Genomic DNA, 15237 nt, shown 5'->3' on the forward strand with positions numbered 1-15237 from the left:
GTACCCAAATAAAATTATATCTGTTACTCTATCATTTACCGATTTTTAATTAATGTTCTTGAGGAAACCCTAAAGAGGATACAAGAAGCAACAGAAGAGAAGGTGGATAAATACAGGCCTTAACAAAAGCCAGCTCAGAAACATCTTTGGAACTGACAGTGCTAGACTTTGTCGCAAGTTGGTCGTCGCACAAAACTACTGTCCCACTCCCCAAATGAATCGGTCCGGATCTTGAAGCTTGAATCCACGGTACTCAAAAATACAACAAGAACTTATAGCAGCAAGTATAAGTACATCAACTGTCAAATTTGAGTAGGAACCGTTCCTAGTCAAAACTTTGAGATCCCATTTGCGGACACCACAAACAACTGAAGGCAGCACACAAAAAACTCAACGGCTCGCATCTATAAGAAGACGGATTTTAAGTGAACAAGAACCACAGGGTAGAAGTACTGAGGATGGTGACAGTTCAGCAGATGTCTGTATTTCTACTCCATTTTCATGCAATGAGATGCCCATCTCCCCAAGCTCCAATGACGTGATCAAGAAATAATCACCACACCTGCACTGATGGAAGAACTCTTGAACATCACCTAGAGTCTCCATTGCCATGTCCCCCAATTTGACTTCATCATCCACAACCTCCACAACCTGCCTGGAAGCTTGCAGCTCCCTATCATAGTTTGCTCTGGACTTGGAATCAGAAAGAACTTCCCATGCCTTCTGCACATCGAGGAAATTTTCTTCTTGTTTGGGTCGAAGATCCGATTCATCTAGTGTCCCATGCAATTTATCAGGATGAGAACTAAGGACAGCAGCCCTGTAACCCACTCGGATTTCATCATAGCTCGCATCCTCCCTCACTGACAAAACATCATAGTGTGTCCTTTGGATCGAATTTTTGTCAATAAAAAGCATGGTAGAAGCTTATTCTTCAACCTTTCACAGGATATAGAAAAAAAAATGATGAGACAAAGAAGCGTAAATAATGAACTTCCACAGATGAAAAAACTGCAGTAGAGGAGCAAGAAGTTCACTTTGTTTTGGTGGGTACTTGATATCATGTTATATTAATGATAGTACCTCATTTTCATGCTTGCAAACCAACATACTTCCAACAATACGATACGACATGATATTATACAGGATTCATGTAGCATTCCATCAAGATGGCAAAATCACACAAGAAAGATAAAAGAAGGTAGCTCTAGAACTGGATAAACGAATAAGCATAGGGAAAGAATTTGTTGGTAACTAGCAAGCATTAAATTATAAGAGAAGAGTATGCCAACATGGGATTATGTTTCACCATCACTCTTTACCTTTATTATGGTGCTCTGGAAATACAAGAAGTTCCCGATATAAAGTCTTGTTTTCTTTTTATTATTCTTTTTTTTTATTAGGCTATGGAAATTTAAAATCTTGTGCTTGACAGCTCGCTAGATGAAATTAAATTGCATAAGCAACAATACAGGAAGAGTATAAGAAAAATAAAATGAAAACTAATTGATAAGGGAATAGCTGGGCCAAAAAAAGGGATATGTCAAGAAGCAAGTGGTAATGAGTTTCTGGGAAATTCCAAAAAGCCCTAAAAGCACGTGATTTGCATATTTTTATTTTTTTTTCTACTTTTGCTTGCATGGCAAATAGATTTTGAGCATCACAATGAGTCGGAGTGGATTGGTGGCATCAGTGTGGATGACAAAAGACTTAACTTTGGGCTTGGGCCTGCATGATTAATAAACCAAGGTTTTCAGCTTGGCCAAGATCTTTGTTTGTAACAGTGTCAAGCACCTGCCCCAGTATGACATATATGAAAATCTCAGCTGATATAAATTGGCAAACCCGAGATATTGGCCAGTACAGTATTCATATCAACCAATATTTTTCATTCTTTATTTCTTAAATAAGTTTTTTTTAAAATAACAAATCTCAAAATTATTGCTCGGATGGTTGAATCTCGGATTAAATATATCAACCAGAATATAGACATCTTGGTCCTAAAATATCGGCCAAGATCTCGAAAAATATCCGTTCCCTAAGAATTTCCCCACCTATCAATATTGACTGAGATAAACTGAGATATCGGATCCTCAGCCTTTATCACTTATTGAGATAATTGATATCTTGGTATTTAAGAACCTTGTGACAAACTAGCAATCAAGCACTTCAAGTCGCCTTGGTTGGACTTAATTTCCCATGGTCGAGACTATGTGGTGGAGAAATTAGATAAGAAGGGAGGAAAAGTTGGATGATTTTCTTTGGAGAGACAATTCCCAACTTAGACCTAAAGTATGTTCATGATCAAGTTTCTGTTTGGTAGAAGTAGAATGCTGAGAAGTGGTTGGTACATAGTTTTCTTTAATTAAAAACAATGAAGCCTTAGGTTGAGAAAGCTAAGGACATGACTAGGGTCCTACTGGAATAGTTCACTGGATACTAGGTAATAAGGAAAATGCACGTCAAGATTTGTTATAAGATATCACAAAAGGAGAGGTAATTGCATAGAACAATGATTTATAGGTGGAAGTGTAAGCTCATGCAATTAAACTGCTGAAAGGGTAATGTGCAAGCCTGAAGACATAAGGTGTAAGCTTCACACATTTTTTCTTTTTATCCAAGAGTAGTGTACTGCACAAAATTATGTGAAATAAAGTATGGTGAAAGGGTACGAGTGTTATGTTTGGAACATGCCATCATCTTTAACTTTTGTAAATATCTCATATTTCATTAACCAAAATGCACAAGCCAAAGCACATATAACAAAGGTGGCTTCTTGTTTCAATATCTCCATGTTTGGCATTTGTTTAGAGTTTAAATTTTTCACAGTGACATATGATGTATCATACCACACCCAAAGTTTGGTACATGAGTATAAACACAATGAAATCAAAAGATATGTGAATGACTTTCTCACATGCATGCCTTCTATAAAAGGATTAGACTAAGGTGCATGTCATGTCACATGTGTCACACATGAACCAGCTTGCGATGCTTATGCCTCCCTGCTATAGCCTCATCGAAGAGATTAAATGTTTTTTACAAGGAAAATCTAATCTGCACGCCTTTAAAGAGGTGTAAAGTAAGAAGAAAAGCATGCATCACACATTGAACACCCAGGCGATGCATATAGATCCCCTATTTAACATATAGTTTCATCCATGAGACTTAAGGCATTTGTCAAGAGGTGAGCGCGAGTCTTTTCAAAATGATGATTGAAGTCATGAGGCAATGTTAGAATATCATATGGCATGCAAGGCCAAGAATATTAATGTGAGAGGTTAGGAAGGATTTTAGGATTAGATTTTTTGAGAGACTACCCATGTATAACTTTCACCAAACTTTCATTCATAAAAATCATGCATAACTTTCACCAAAACTTCATTCATAAAAATATTAAATTCTCACTTATGGACCATATGAGTGAGGAAGTGAGGTGACTATGAGATCATGTTTTATAAGATATCTTTGGGGAGAAACAGGAGGAAATGACATTCTATCCAAGCTTATAGTAATTTAGATGGAAAACAACTTCAAGCACTGGTGGTTCCTAACATGCAGGCACAACTTAATCAAAGAAAAGAAACTAACATATGTTGGACCAATTTGAAAGGAAACCTGTACTATAACGGCATTATAATGATTTGAAATGTTTTATCCTGCCGAAGCATATAGGATGTATCTAACCATATTTAGTCAAAGAATCAGACCAAATACCCAACAAATTTATTGTCAAAAAAAGAAGTAAAAATTACAATTATAACAGCTTTTTAAATAGAGAAGCCTGTCAAACCAATTCATTGGTTAATAAATCTTTCACCATTCCCAGAGAGATAAAGTGATCTCGCAAAAAGGATCACCAAAAAAAGAAAAAGAACCTCTGATATAACAAGCTTATCATTGCATAAGTGGCTTCAAATGGACTTAGAAACCCAAACAAAACCTAAACTCTACAAAAATTCAGCATCTTGATCTATAATTTTATACTTAATCCAATAATCAATACACAAAGTGACTTTCTTGGAATTTGGCAATATTAAAATGATTTCCACCGGCAACACCTACAAGCACACCACCCATTAACATAGAACATGACGAACAACCACAAACCTACTACCTTATACTAGACCTTACTGAACTCAAAACAACCCAGCTTTCGGTATAATTCTCAACAAAAAACCAATTTAGTTTGACTATGAGATTCTCTAATCTCCCTTCCCACCTAGGCTTGTCAATCTTAGTGGCTCGTCCCAACAAGAAGCAGTTATCCTTCATATGATTCTACAACTTGCTCAATAGAGACAAGGAAAAATACTTAAGAGTTGAAGCCAAAACCAACTAAAGGCTTATTTGAACTTCTACCACAGGTTAAAAAATTGGGAGCCTCCACTGTAAGCATACGTCTCCATGTAGGAGACTTAAGATGGCCCACATGCCACATCTAGTTTTTAAATTATTATAATTATGTAATAGTATTATTTTATTCAAAAAATCATATCTGGGAGTTGAGATTTTAACGTAACTGCTTGTAACCACTCAATCAGATCATGTTAATGTTGAGGGCTAGTTAACGTTGAGTGGGTATTCCCACTTCCTTGATGGAAGGAAAGTGGGTGAGATATTCAGGTGGATATGGGTCTTGGCCTGTCTATAAAATTGCCTGTGATTATCCATCAGGTCACATACTTATGAGAAATAGACTAGGCTGAAAACTCTATCCTTTACTCTCCATATAGACAGTGAGGGTTGTGAGGTTTGCTGGGATTTTATCCAACTAATCTCTTGGTTCTCTAATTGGCTTAAACAACTATGGCTGGAGGTCAGTCCGTATTATATGTGATTATCTTTTCTTCCGTATGTAGTGTTATTATTTCTCCCAAATTTCTTTCATTATTGGTATCAGAGCCTGCTTCTATGCTATGTTGTTTAGTCAAAGGGTGGATAAAATTTGAAAGTACCTGCAAGCGTTTATCAATTGTTGGATAGGGTGATAGAATCAAACAATTTTTACTTCTTGCAATCTATTAAACAAAGGCATCTGTGATTTCTATTATGGCCCAGCATGTTTATCCTTCTAATAGAAATTTGTGGTCTTGTTATCTGAGAGCTAGCTTATAAAAATTATCACTGATTTGCCTCTGTTTACTGTGTTTCATTTGATATGACTTGCAAGTTTATTGACACCTATATTCTTTTACATGTAATGATAGAGTTGTAGTACTTTAAATTAGTTATCAACTCTATCTTTAAATTGAGATAAACTTATGATATTAGCCAGTGTCATGATTTATCGGTGAATACCGTGAATTTTGAGTTTGATTGCACTTTACCGTGATTATCTATTCATGTATTAGAGAGGTGTATTTCAGCTTGCATCAAATACACATATTCATGATTATCTATTCTTCTATTTATGATTATCTGTTCAATTTGAATTTTGCTGTGTTAAAGAAATCTGGTTTTAGGCGAAGTCCTTGAGGGCTAACATTCTGGTGATATCAAAACTTTAGAGAAGCAAAGTTCAAATACAACATCGACTTGTTTTAGAAATATTAGTTGGATAGATGTTGCAATACTAAGACATTTATCAATTTCCATATGCCTATAAGCTTGTCAACATGTTTAATAAATTAAAGGCTTCGAATTTGAAATTGACTATGCTGGAATGATATCTGAAGATTATATGTGAGAGTCATTATCACATATCAACACATAGTCTATTGGCACTTGAATTTTAAGAAGCTAAATATGATGTGGACTCCAATACATGATGAATTTCACGGCAACTATTATTGCATGTATGTGTTGATAGCAGCATTAAGTTCATTTTGAAGTCTGCAATATAAATATTTGTACACACCGATTACTTATCTGCTTGCTTGGTGTGTTGGTGCTATGCGTAGTTCAAAGTGCCGAATTCATTGCATTATGTTTAAGAGAAATAAATGTAGATGAGATTGACATTTGCTCTTATTTTGCGGACGTGTGCATTTTATATCTCCATGCTTATGTGGCTTCACTTTGCTAGATTTTTAGTGTGCCTTTGGTACTGTGTGCAAAAGGGTTATACAAATATCCTATAGGACTATTGTCATAGTCTTGCTCATATTCTGTTGCACACGCCATGATAAACTATGCACTTCGGATTATTTGAGATGTATGGTTTTATTGTGCATCAACATATTTTAAATGACTGCATAAGCATAAAAGATTTTTGAAATATTGGATAAGGCCATATTAAGGACATGAACATCATTGTGTATTAAGACTAGCCACAGCATCTTATGACACCTAGATGTTGCATGATATTTACACTAATGGCAATCCATATTGCAATTAAGTCATAGTAAGTGGTTACTTGGCCCCATAGGGAGGTGATCATTTGGGTGATTTAATTGGAATAAGATAGTGGTTTAAATATTAAGAAAGGGAATACTAAATACCCACAGGTGTAGCATTCCTTTTTTTTAAAAGTACTTAAAAAAAAAACCATTAGTCTTATTATAAAAGCTATACGCAAATCTAATGCATTTTGCAGCCTCTACCCATAGGAAGGTTTAGATTTTGCTATTGAATTTGACATTGGTTGATTCAAATTACAGTTATTGTTTCAAAGCATTAATTTTATTCTTGGTTATTGCAGTTGCTGCTAATTCTTTTTTGAACAATGACTCTCATATTCCAACCTTGAATAGTGAAAAATTTTCGGACTGGAAAGACAATCCTTTTGACATTAGGGTGTATGGACCTTGATTTAGCACTCCGTGTGGATGAGCCAGCTGTGCCCACGGAATCAAGTCCCGCTGTGGAAAGGATGGGCTATGAGCGATGGGAGCGATCCAATCGTTTAAGCCTAATGCTCATCAAGGCATATGTTAGCAAGAGCATTAGAGGCTCTATTCCACAGTGTGATAAGGTAAAGGACTACATAAAGGCCATTGAAGAGCAATTTGTTAGTTCTGACAAGGCATTGGCTAACACCCTTCTGAACAAGTTGTCAATGATGAAACATCCCAAATCTAGGAGTGTGCGTGAGCACATAATGGAGATGAGGGACATTGCAGCCCAACTCAAGTCCCTAGAGATTGAGATTTCAGAGTCTTTTCTTGTTCATTTCATGCTCAACTCTCTCCCTGCAGAATATGGACCATTTAAAATATCATACAACACACATAAGGAAAAATGGTCCGTTAATGAACTTCTGACTATGTGTGTGCAAGAAGAGGAGAGGTTGAAGCATGAAAATCTAGAGAGTGCTAATTTTGTCACTCATTAAAGGGGGCAAGGAAAGAAAGGCAAAGGTGCTGATACTAAGCAATGGAAGAAGAATGGGAAAGCGTCATTCAAGCGATGTGGCCATAAGGATGCATGCTTCTTCTGCAAGAAAAAGGGGCACCAAAAGAAAGATTGTCTGAAATACAAGCAATGGCTTGAAAAAAAAGGTAGTCTCAATGCTCTTGTGTGTTATGAATCTAATTTCATTAGCGCTCATCATAATACATGGTGGATTGATTCAGGAACCACAATTCATGTTGTCAATATCATGCAGGGCTTTCTCAACCTAAGGAAGCCGATGGGAAGTGAACAAGGCATCTATTCAGGAAATGGGATGTGTTCGCACGTCGAGGCTGTGGGGACTTTTAGACTTATTTTAGAAAATGGCTATGTTTTGGACCTTGTAAATATTTTTTATGTTCCTTCATTTTCTAGAAATTTGGTCTCTGTATCTAGGTTGGCACTATTTGGTTATGAATTTAATTTTATTGGCTCAAACTCCTTTTATCTAAAAATTCTTTTGCCATAGGGTTTGGGACTTTAGTTAATGGTTTGTATAAATTGAACTTAGATCCTGCCTATGAGCAAAGTCTCCTAAACATGCATGATGTTGGTACTAAACGTACCATTGTTGATGAGTCATCCTCTACATTGTGGCATCGGAGATTAGGTCATATCTCCATAGAGAGAATGAAAAGGTTGGTTAATGATGGAGTACTCAAGGCTCTAGACTTTTCTGACTTTGGTACTTGTGTGGATTGCATAAAGGGAAAGCAAACCAACAAGACCAGTAAAGGTGCCAAGAGGAATAATGAAGTACTTAGGATCATACACACTGACATTTGTGGTCCATTCAGTACCCTTTGTCTAAATGGTCAGAAATATTTTATCTCATTCATTGATGACCATACATGCTATATATATCTCTACCTTCTGTTTGATAAAGCTGAAGCACTAGATGCTTTTAAAACATATAAGAAGGAAGTAGAGAAACAGTTAGAAAGAAAAATTAAGATTATCAGATCAGATAGGGGTGGTGAATATTATGGACGATACACAGAGTCAGGGCAAAGACGGGGTCCATTCGTAGATTTGCTTAGAGAAGAGGGTATCATTGCCCAATATACTATGCCGAGATCACCTCACCAAAATGGTGTTGCTGAAAGGCGAAACCGTACCCTCATGGATATGGTAAGAAGTATGTTGAGAAACAATGATCTTCCTTTGCTTTTGTGGAGTGAGGCCTTAAAAACTGCAGTGTATGTCTTAAACAGAGTTCCATCTAAAGCGGTTCCCAAAACGCCGTTTGAGCTATGGAAAGGGTGGAAACCAAGTTTGAGACATTTGCACATATGGGGTTGTCCAGTTGAGGTCAAGATATATAACCCACATTTAAAGAAATTGGACCCCAGAACAGTCAGTGGATATTTCATTGGCTATGCAGAAAAATCTAAGGGCTATAAATTTTATTGTCCCTCACACACACCTAGAATTGTTGAAGCCAGAAATGCAAAGTTCATTGAAAATGTTGACACTAGTGGGAGTACCATTCCTCGAAAGATGGAGTGGGAGGAAGCACGGAATCAAGATACTATATCCATGGACAAAAGTAAGTTGGTTATCTTCCAAGAAAATCAACTTGATTTTTTGGAGGAACAACCACCACCACCACCTCTACCTCAAAAGGAACAAGTCAACATAGAGCCTGAAGTTCAACACCCACTTGGTATGGGTGAGACTGAAGGTCTGAGGAGATCTTCAAGGGTAAGAAGATCTGCCATTTCTGGTGACTACCTTGTGTACCTAATGGAGTCTGACTTTGATGTTGGACCCAAGGATGATCCCATCTCATTTTCACAAGCCATGAGTAGGGAAGATTCAAAGGTTTGGTATGATGCCATGAAGGCAGAAATGGACTCTATGGCTAAAAACCAAGTCTGGGATATTGTTGAGTTACCTTAGGGAAATAAAGCTGTAAGCCGCAAATGGGTCTACAAAACTAAGAAAGACTCAAATGGTAACACTGAAAGATATAAAGCCAGACTGGTAGCTAAGAGTTTTACACATAAAGAAGGCATTGATTACCATAACACTTTCTCCCCAGTTTCTAAGAAAGACTAATTCAGAATAATCATGGCACTAGTAGCTCATTTTGATTTAGAGCTACATCAGATGGATGTGAAAACAGCTTTTCTGAATGGAGATCTTGAAGAAGAGGTATACATGAAACAACCAAAAGGATTTTGTTCTGATCAAGGTAATCATTTGGTTTGCAAGTTAAAGAAGTCTATATATGGACTAAAGCAAGCATCCCGACAGTGGTATTTAAAATTTCATGATGTTATCACTTCATATGGGCTTACAGAGACCATCGTGGATAATTGCATATACCTCAAGATTAGTGGGAGCAAGTTTATTTTCTCAGTTCTGTATGTTGACGATATCCTGCTTGCAACCAATGATTGGGCATTGTTGCATGATACTAAAGAGTTTCTTTCTAAGAACTTTGAAATGAAGGATATGGATGAAGCTTCTTATGTCATTGGCATAGAGATTCATAGAGATTGGTCTCAAAAGACATTAGGATTGTCTTATAAAGCCTACATTGAAAGAGTTCTGAAGAAATTCAAAATGAATGAATGCAAACCGAATGCAGCGCCCATACTGAGAGGTGATAAATTCAGTGTAAGTCAATGTCCAAAAAATGCCTTGGAAAAGAAAGAGATGGAAAGCATTCCTTATGCATCAGCAGCTGGCAGTTTGATGCATGCACAAGTCCGTACAAGACCTGACATAGCATTTGCTGTGGGAATACTAGGCAGATATCAAAGTAATCTAAGAATGGATCATTGGAAGGCTGCCAAAAAGGTTATGAGATATCTACAAGGAACCAAGAATCGCATGCTCACTTACAAGCATGTAGACAATCTAGAAGTGGTTGGATATTCAGATTCAAATTTTGCTGGATGTCAAGATTCTAGAAAATCCACTTCAAGATATGTCTTTATGCTAGCTGGAGGTGCTATATCATGGAAGAGCGCCAAACAGACAATAGTTGCATCGTCTACCATGGAGGAAGAGTTTATAGCGTGCTTTGAAACAATTTCACAGGCGAAATGGTTACGGAATTTATCACAAGGCTTCAAGTTGTGAATTCAATATCAAAGCCATTGAGGATTTACTGTGACAACTCGACAGCGGTTTTCTTCTCAAAGAATAACAAAAGTGGAAGCCGAAGCAAATATATTGACATAAAGTATCTAGCTGTCAGAAAAAAAGTAAAGAAACAAGAAGTGGCCATTGAGCATATAAGTACAGACTTAATGATTGCAGATCCTATGACAAAAGGACTCCAAATAAATGTGTATACACAACATGTAGAGAGCATGGGATTACTTGGATCATTTGATGCTTAATTTCTTGTTTTCGTCTTACTTGCTTATTGTCAATAAAAGTAATTTTATTTGTGCACATATAATTTTGCTCTTAATATTGTCCATTGGGACATTTGGACCCCGAGTGACTTATTGGAAGTCATTCATAAAGAATTACCACATTAAAATCTTATTTAGAGTGAATAAAACATTGTAATACTTGGAAGGAAATGTTTACTAAGTGGAGACATAATCGCCATGATTCATGTGTTTTATCTTTCTAATTAAGAATAAATTTTGAGCAGTTTGTAATTGGTGGCCATATTCAGTTTTTGAATTTCTCAACCCATACAGTCTTTTAGATGTGCCATGAGAGCCAAGTGGGAGAATGTAAGCATACGTCTCCATGTAGGAGACTTAAGATGGCCCACATGCCACATCTAGTTTTTAAATTATTATAATTATGTAATATATTATTTTATTCAAAAAATCATATCTGGGAGTTGAGATTTTAATGTAACTGCTTGTAACCACTCAATCAGATCATGTTAACGTTGAGGGCTAGTTAACGTTGAGTGGGTATCTCCACTTCCTTGATGGAAGGAAAGTGGGTGAGATATTCATGTGGATATGGGTTTTGGCCTATCTATAAAATTGCCTGTGATTATCCATCAGGTCACATACTTATGGGAAATAGACTAGGCTGAAAACTCTATCCTTTACTCTCCATATAGACAGTGAGGGTTGTGAGGTTTGCTGGGATTTTATCCAACTAATCTCTTGGTTCTCTAATCGGCTTAAACAACTATGGCTGGAGGTTAGTCCGTATTATATGTGATTATCTTTTCTTCCGTATGTAGTGTTATTATTTCTCCCAAATTTCTTTCATCCACATCTTGGGCAACAGCAAGTCAGAGCTAGTTACATGACAATAAAATGCCTAAATCCTTAAACCAAGAATTTAATTGAACTAACAATTATATAGAAAAGTTCCCATAAGAGAATTTGTTTTTCATTAGGATAAAATTCTTGTTAGATGGAAAAGCTTTCTTGAATTATAAAATTATGTCTTTGGTTGCCAACCAGCTACCCCAGAAAACCAACATCTTGTCTCCACAATCATGAGTTTCAGTTTCTCCAGTGATGTGAAACTTTCTGCTTTACTCATCAAAATTATGTTATAGTTTCCAAGTCAGAGAAGTCTGATCAGAAAATATATTGTTTTTAACATCATCTTCCTCTCAGAAAGACACAAAAGTGCCCCTCTAGTACCAGTATATAACAAATACATAAAAGAGAAAAGCACTGGCAGACTCTACTAAAGCATCATAACAATGAGAGAAACGCTTTGTTGTAGTTTCTAAACCAAATTTCTATACAAATAATGGAAGCCATATATAGTGTTGGACATGAAAATATTCCGTATCGCTTAGGATCAAGCAGGAAGGGATAGATAAAATACATCTAGGAGCTAAATCTTATGAAAATATTGCTTTGTTAAAGTCTAACAGTAACAGGTTGAGGCTAGCTCTAGTTCATATAAATTAAAAGCTCACAACTCCCAGCGTATTACCGATCCAAATCCTATCTTAACAAACGGAGCACAAAGGTGAAACAATAGGTAATGCCTTATATACATGCACTTGGGCCGATACCTTGCATGTATAATTAAAACTGATAAATTTTTCCAAACAGAAAGGTCCAACTCATTCTGGAGATCCAAAATCAAATGTATAACAAAGACAAACAGCATCAGATATATACTGCAGTAAAATCATTCTGAATTCTTCATTGGAACAAAACAACAAACAATTGCATGGCATGAAAGAGATCCAAGTATTAGGCAGCATATTAGCATTCAACAGATTATATTGCACCTTGAAAAGAGCATAAAGGGGGCGAACTGGATAAAGTAGGAGACGAAAAGCGGCGTTAATCGGAGGCGGTGACGACCAAAGGGGCTACTCCAGCCGGTGGTAAAGTCGCGGGAGGTGGAGCGCCGCCGGAATGCAGAGAGAGAACGGAGTCGATGGGGACGGGGGTTGTCTGAAGGCGGAGACGGGCAGCCTGAGGTCGATTACCGCCGGAGATGAGAGAGTACGAGAGGAGAATGAGATGCGGAAGAGAGGAGAGAAAGGGCGAAACAGCCGCCTCGGAGGGACCATCCCAGCGGGTCCCGTACAAAACCCAGAGGCCTAGGTTTTGTACGGGACCCGCTGGGATGGTCCCTCCGAGGCGGCTGTTTCGCCCTTTCTCTCCTCTCTTCCGCATCTCATTCTCCTCTCGTACTCTCTCATCTCCGGCGGTAATCGACCTCAGGCTGCCCGTCTCCGCCTTCAGACAACCCCCGTCCCCATCGACTCCGTTCTCTCTCTGCATTCCGGCGGCGCTCCACCTCCCGCGACTTTACCACCGGCTGGAGTAGCCCCTTTGGTCGTCACCGCCTCCGATTAACGCCGCTTTTCGTCTCCTACTTTATCCAGTTCGCCCCCTTTATGCTCTTTTCAAGGTGCAATATAATCTGTTGAATGCTAATATGCTGCCTAATACTTGGATCTCTTTCATGCCATGCAATTGTTTGTTGTTTTGTTCCAATGAAGAATTCAGAATGATTTTACTGCAGTATATATCTGATGCTGTTTGTCTTTGTTATACATTTGATTTTGGATCTCCAGAATGAGTTGGACCTTTCTGTTTGGAAAAAGTTATCAGTTTTAATTATACATGCAAGGTATCGGCCCAAGTGCATGTATATAAGGCATTACCTATTGTTTCACCTTTGTGCTCCGTTTGTTAAGATAGGATTTGGATCGGTAATACGCTGGGAGTTGTGAGCTTTTAATTTATATGAACTAGAGCTATCATGTTCTCTCTCCCCTCTCTCCCCTCTCTCTTTCATCTTCGTTCTCGTTTGGGCCTATTGCTCTTTTTCTATTGCTCCATCACCGTGATGTCTAATGGCCGACTTCGGTTTCATCACCGTGGTTGGCCTAGCCCGGCCAGCCTCCCGTTCTCGCTGTAGGGGCTGAACTCCTCTTCCACCGCCAGCGCCGTCGCCGCCACCGCCTCCTTGAGCGGCATCGGTGGCCGCATCACATTCGTCTTGCTGCCGCCGGACTTCCTAGCCCGCCGCTGCTCCGCCTTCTTCCCAGTGCCGCTCCGGTACTTGAGCCGGACCCGAGCGGGCTGGTTCTCGACGGTGGGGTTGGCGGTGGCGGATGCTGGAAGTTCGGCAGGGGAGGCGGCGGCGGAGGAGACTTGCTCGGTCGTGGGATCGTCGGCTAGCGCATGAGGGGGCGAGGGGAAGAATTATCCTATCAACAATGAACAAACCATCCCTTCATTACTTGGAAGTTGGGATAGTAGCATTTATCATAATAAAAATAAAGCCCCATCCAACCGGCAAAAAAAAAAAGAAAATCAGGAGCCCATCTCAGGTCAAGGGAGAACTATAGCTGGAAGCCTGGAACAGTGGAACTGGAGCAATGTGAGGGGAGGAGTCCGAAGACCAAAACCGAAAAAGAGAAGGGATGAACAGTGGATCTTCTTCCTCAGAGTTTCGACTGGGTCACGGGATGAACAGTGGATCTTTCTTCCTCAGAGTTTCGACTGGGTCCACCCACGGGAAGACTCGTAGCCACCTCCCTCTCCCCCCCCACCTAAAAAACCGGCCCGATGGGGAAGCTCCAGAGTCCCACCTCCGAGTTCTGAGCTCTCTCGCTCCCCCCACCTCTCTCTCTCTCTTTCTCTCTCTCTCTTCCATCCGGGCTTGAAGCTATATGGGGCTTTACTTCCGAGCTTGGGCAAAATTCATCCGGAATCGAGCTCGAAGAGGAGGAGGAGGAGGAGAGATCTTACCGGCGACTGTGAGTCGGTGACCGGAGCCGCGGAGGTTGCCGTCCGGGGGAGAAGGACACCGAGAGGAGGCGGCGGCGACGACACCGGCGGAAATCGAGAGGAGGCGGCGGCGACGACACCGGCGGAAACCGAGAGGAGGCAGCGGCTACAGGGAAACCGGCGGAAACCGGCTACAGGGGGCGGTGGTTCTCCGCGAGGGAAGGGGGGGCTCTCAGGCGAGGGAAGGGGGGCGGCGGCACTCAGTGAGGGAAAGGGGGGGGTCTCAACGAGGGAAGGGGGAGGGGGGGTTTAGGAATTAGGGCTTTAGTTTTGTTTCTTAATGTTTTTTAATATATTATATTTTACTGTTTTATAGTCGGGCCGGGCTGAACCGGGCCATTTTTAAAAGTTTCCAGGCCCGGCCCGATTTTTTTGATCGGGCTGTTTTTCTTGCCCAGGCCCGACCAATGGGCTCTTTTTCAATGCCCAAGCCCGAAAAATTTCGGGCCGGGCTGGGCGGGCCGGGCAGGCCAGAAGGCCCGTGATCACCTCTAGTAGAGGGGGAGCGTCTACCCAACGCGTGGCGCTTCGTGGGGTCACCTGTTTTCGTTATGTTGTTTCTGAGGAGCATCTGCCTCATGTTAGAAACTCAATGAAATGCCAAAAACATCAATATCTATATTTATTTTATTTAATAAATATATAAATATAAATATTTATTAGATCTAAAAATTTATATTTATATTTATTT

At 39.4% G+C, this 15237-nt stretch overlaps 2 protein-coding genes across 2 annotated transcripts; both read right to left on the reverse strand.

Annotated features, from left to right (window-relative positions):
- Window position 1: 1 nt before the first annotated feature.
- On the reverse strand, window positions 2-12830 carry LOC120108388 (DPH4 homolog). Its single transcript, XM_039121980.1, has 2 exons — window positions 12527-12830; window positions 2-939 (listed from the first exon to the last, which is right to left on the reverse strand). The coding sequence occupies exon 2, from the start codon at window positions 916-918 to the stop codon at window positions 391-393; it is 528 nt and encodes a 175-aa protein (XP_038977908.1). The 5' UTR covers window positions 919-939; window positions 12527-12830; the 3' UTR covers window positions 2-390.
- Window positions 12831-13625: 795 nt separating this feature from the next.
- Window positions 13626-15126, reverse strand: LOC120108384. Its single transcript, XM_039121970.1, has 2 exons — window positions 15036-15126; window positions 13626-13930 (listed from the first exon to the last, which is right to left on the reverse strand). The coding sequence occupies exons 1-2, from the start codon at window positions 15124-15126 to the stop codon at window positions 13626-13628; spliced, it is 396 nt and encodes a 131-aa protein (XP_038977898.1).
- Between the last annotated feature and the right edge of the window lie 111 nt (window positions 15127-15237).

Source organism: Phoenix dactylifera, unplaced genomic scaffold, assembly GCF_009389715.1.
Source record: "Phoenix dactylifera cultivar Barhee BC4 unplaced genomic scaffold, palm_55x_up_171113_PBpolish2nd_filt_p 001307F, whole genome shotgun sequence".
Classification (NCBI taxonomy): domain Eukaryota; kingdom Viridiplantae; phylum Streptophyta; class Magnoliopsida; order Arecales; family Arecaceae; genus Phoenix; species Phoenix dactylifera.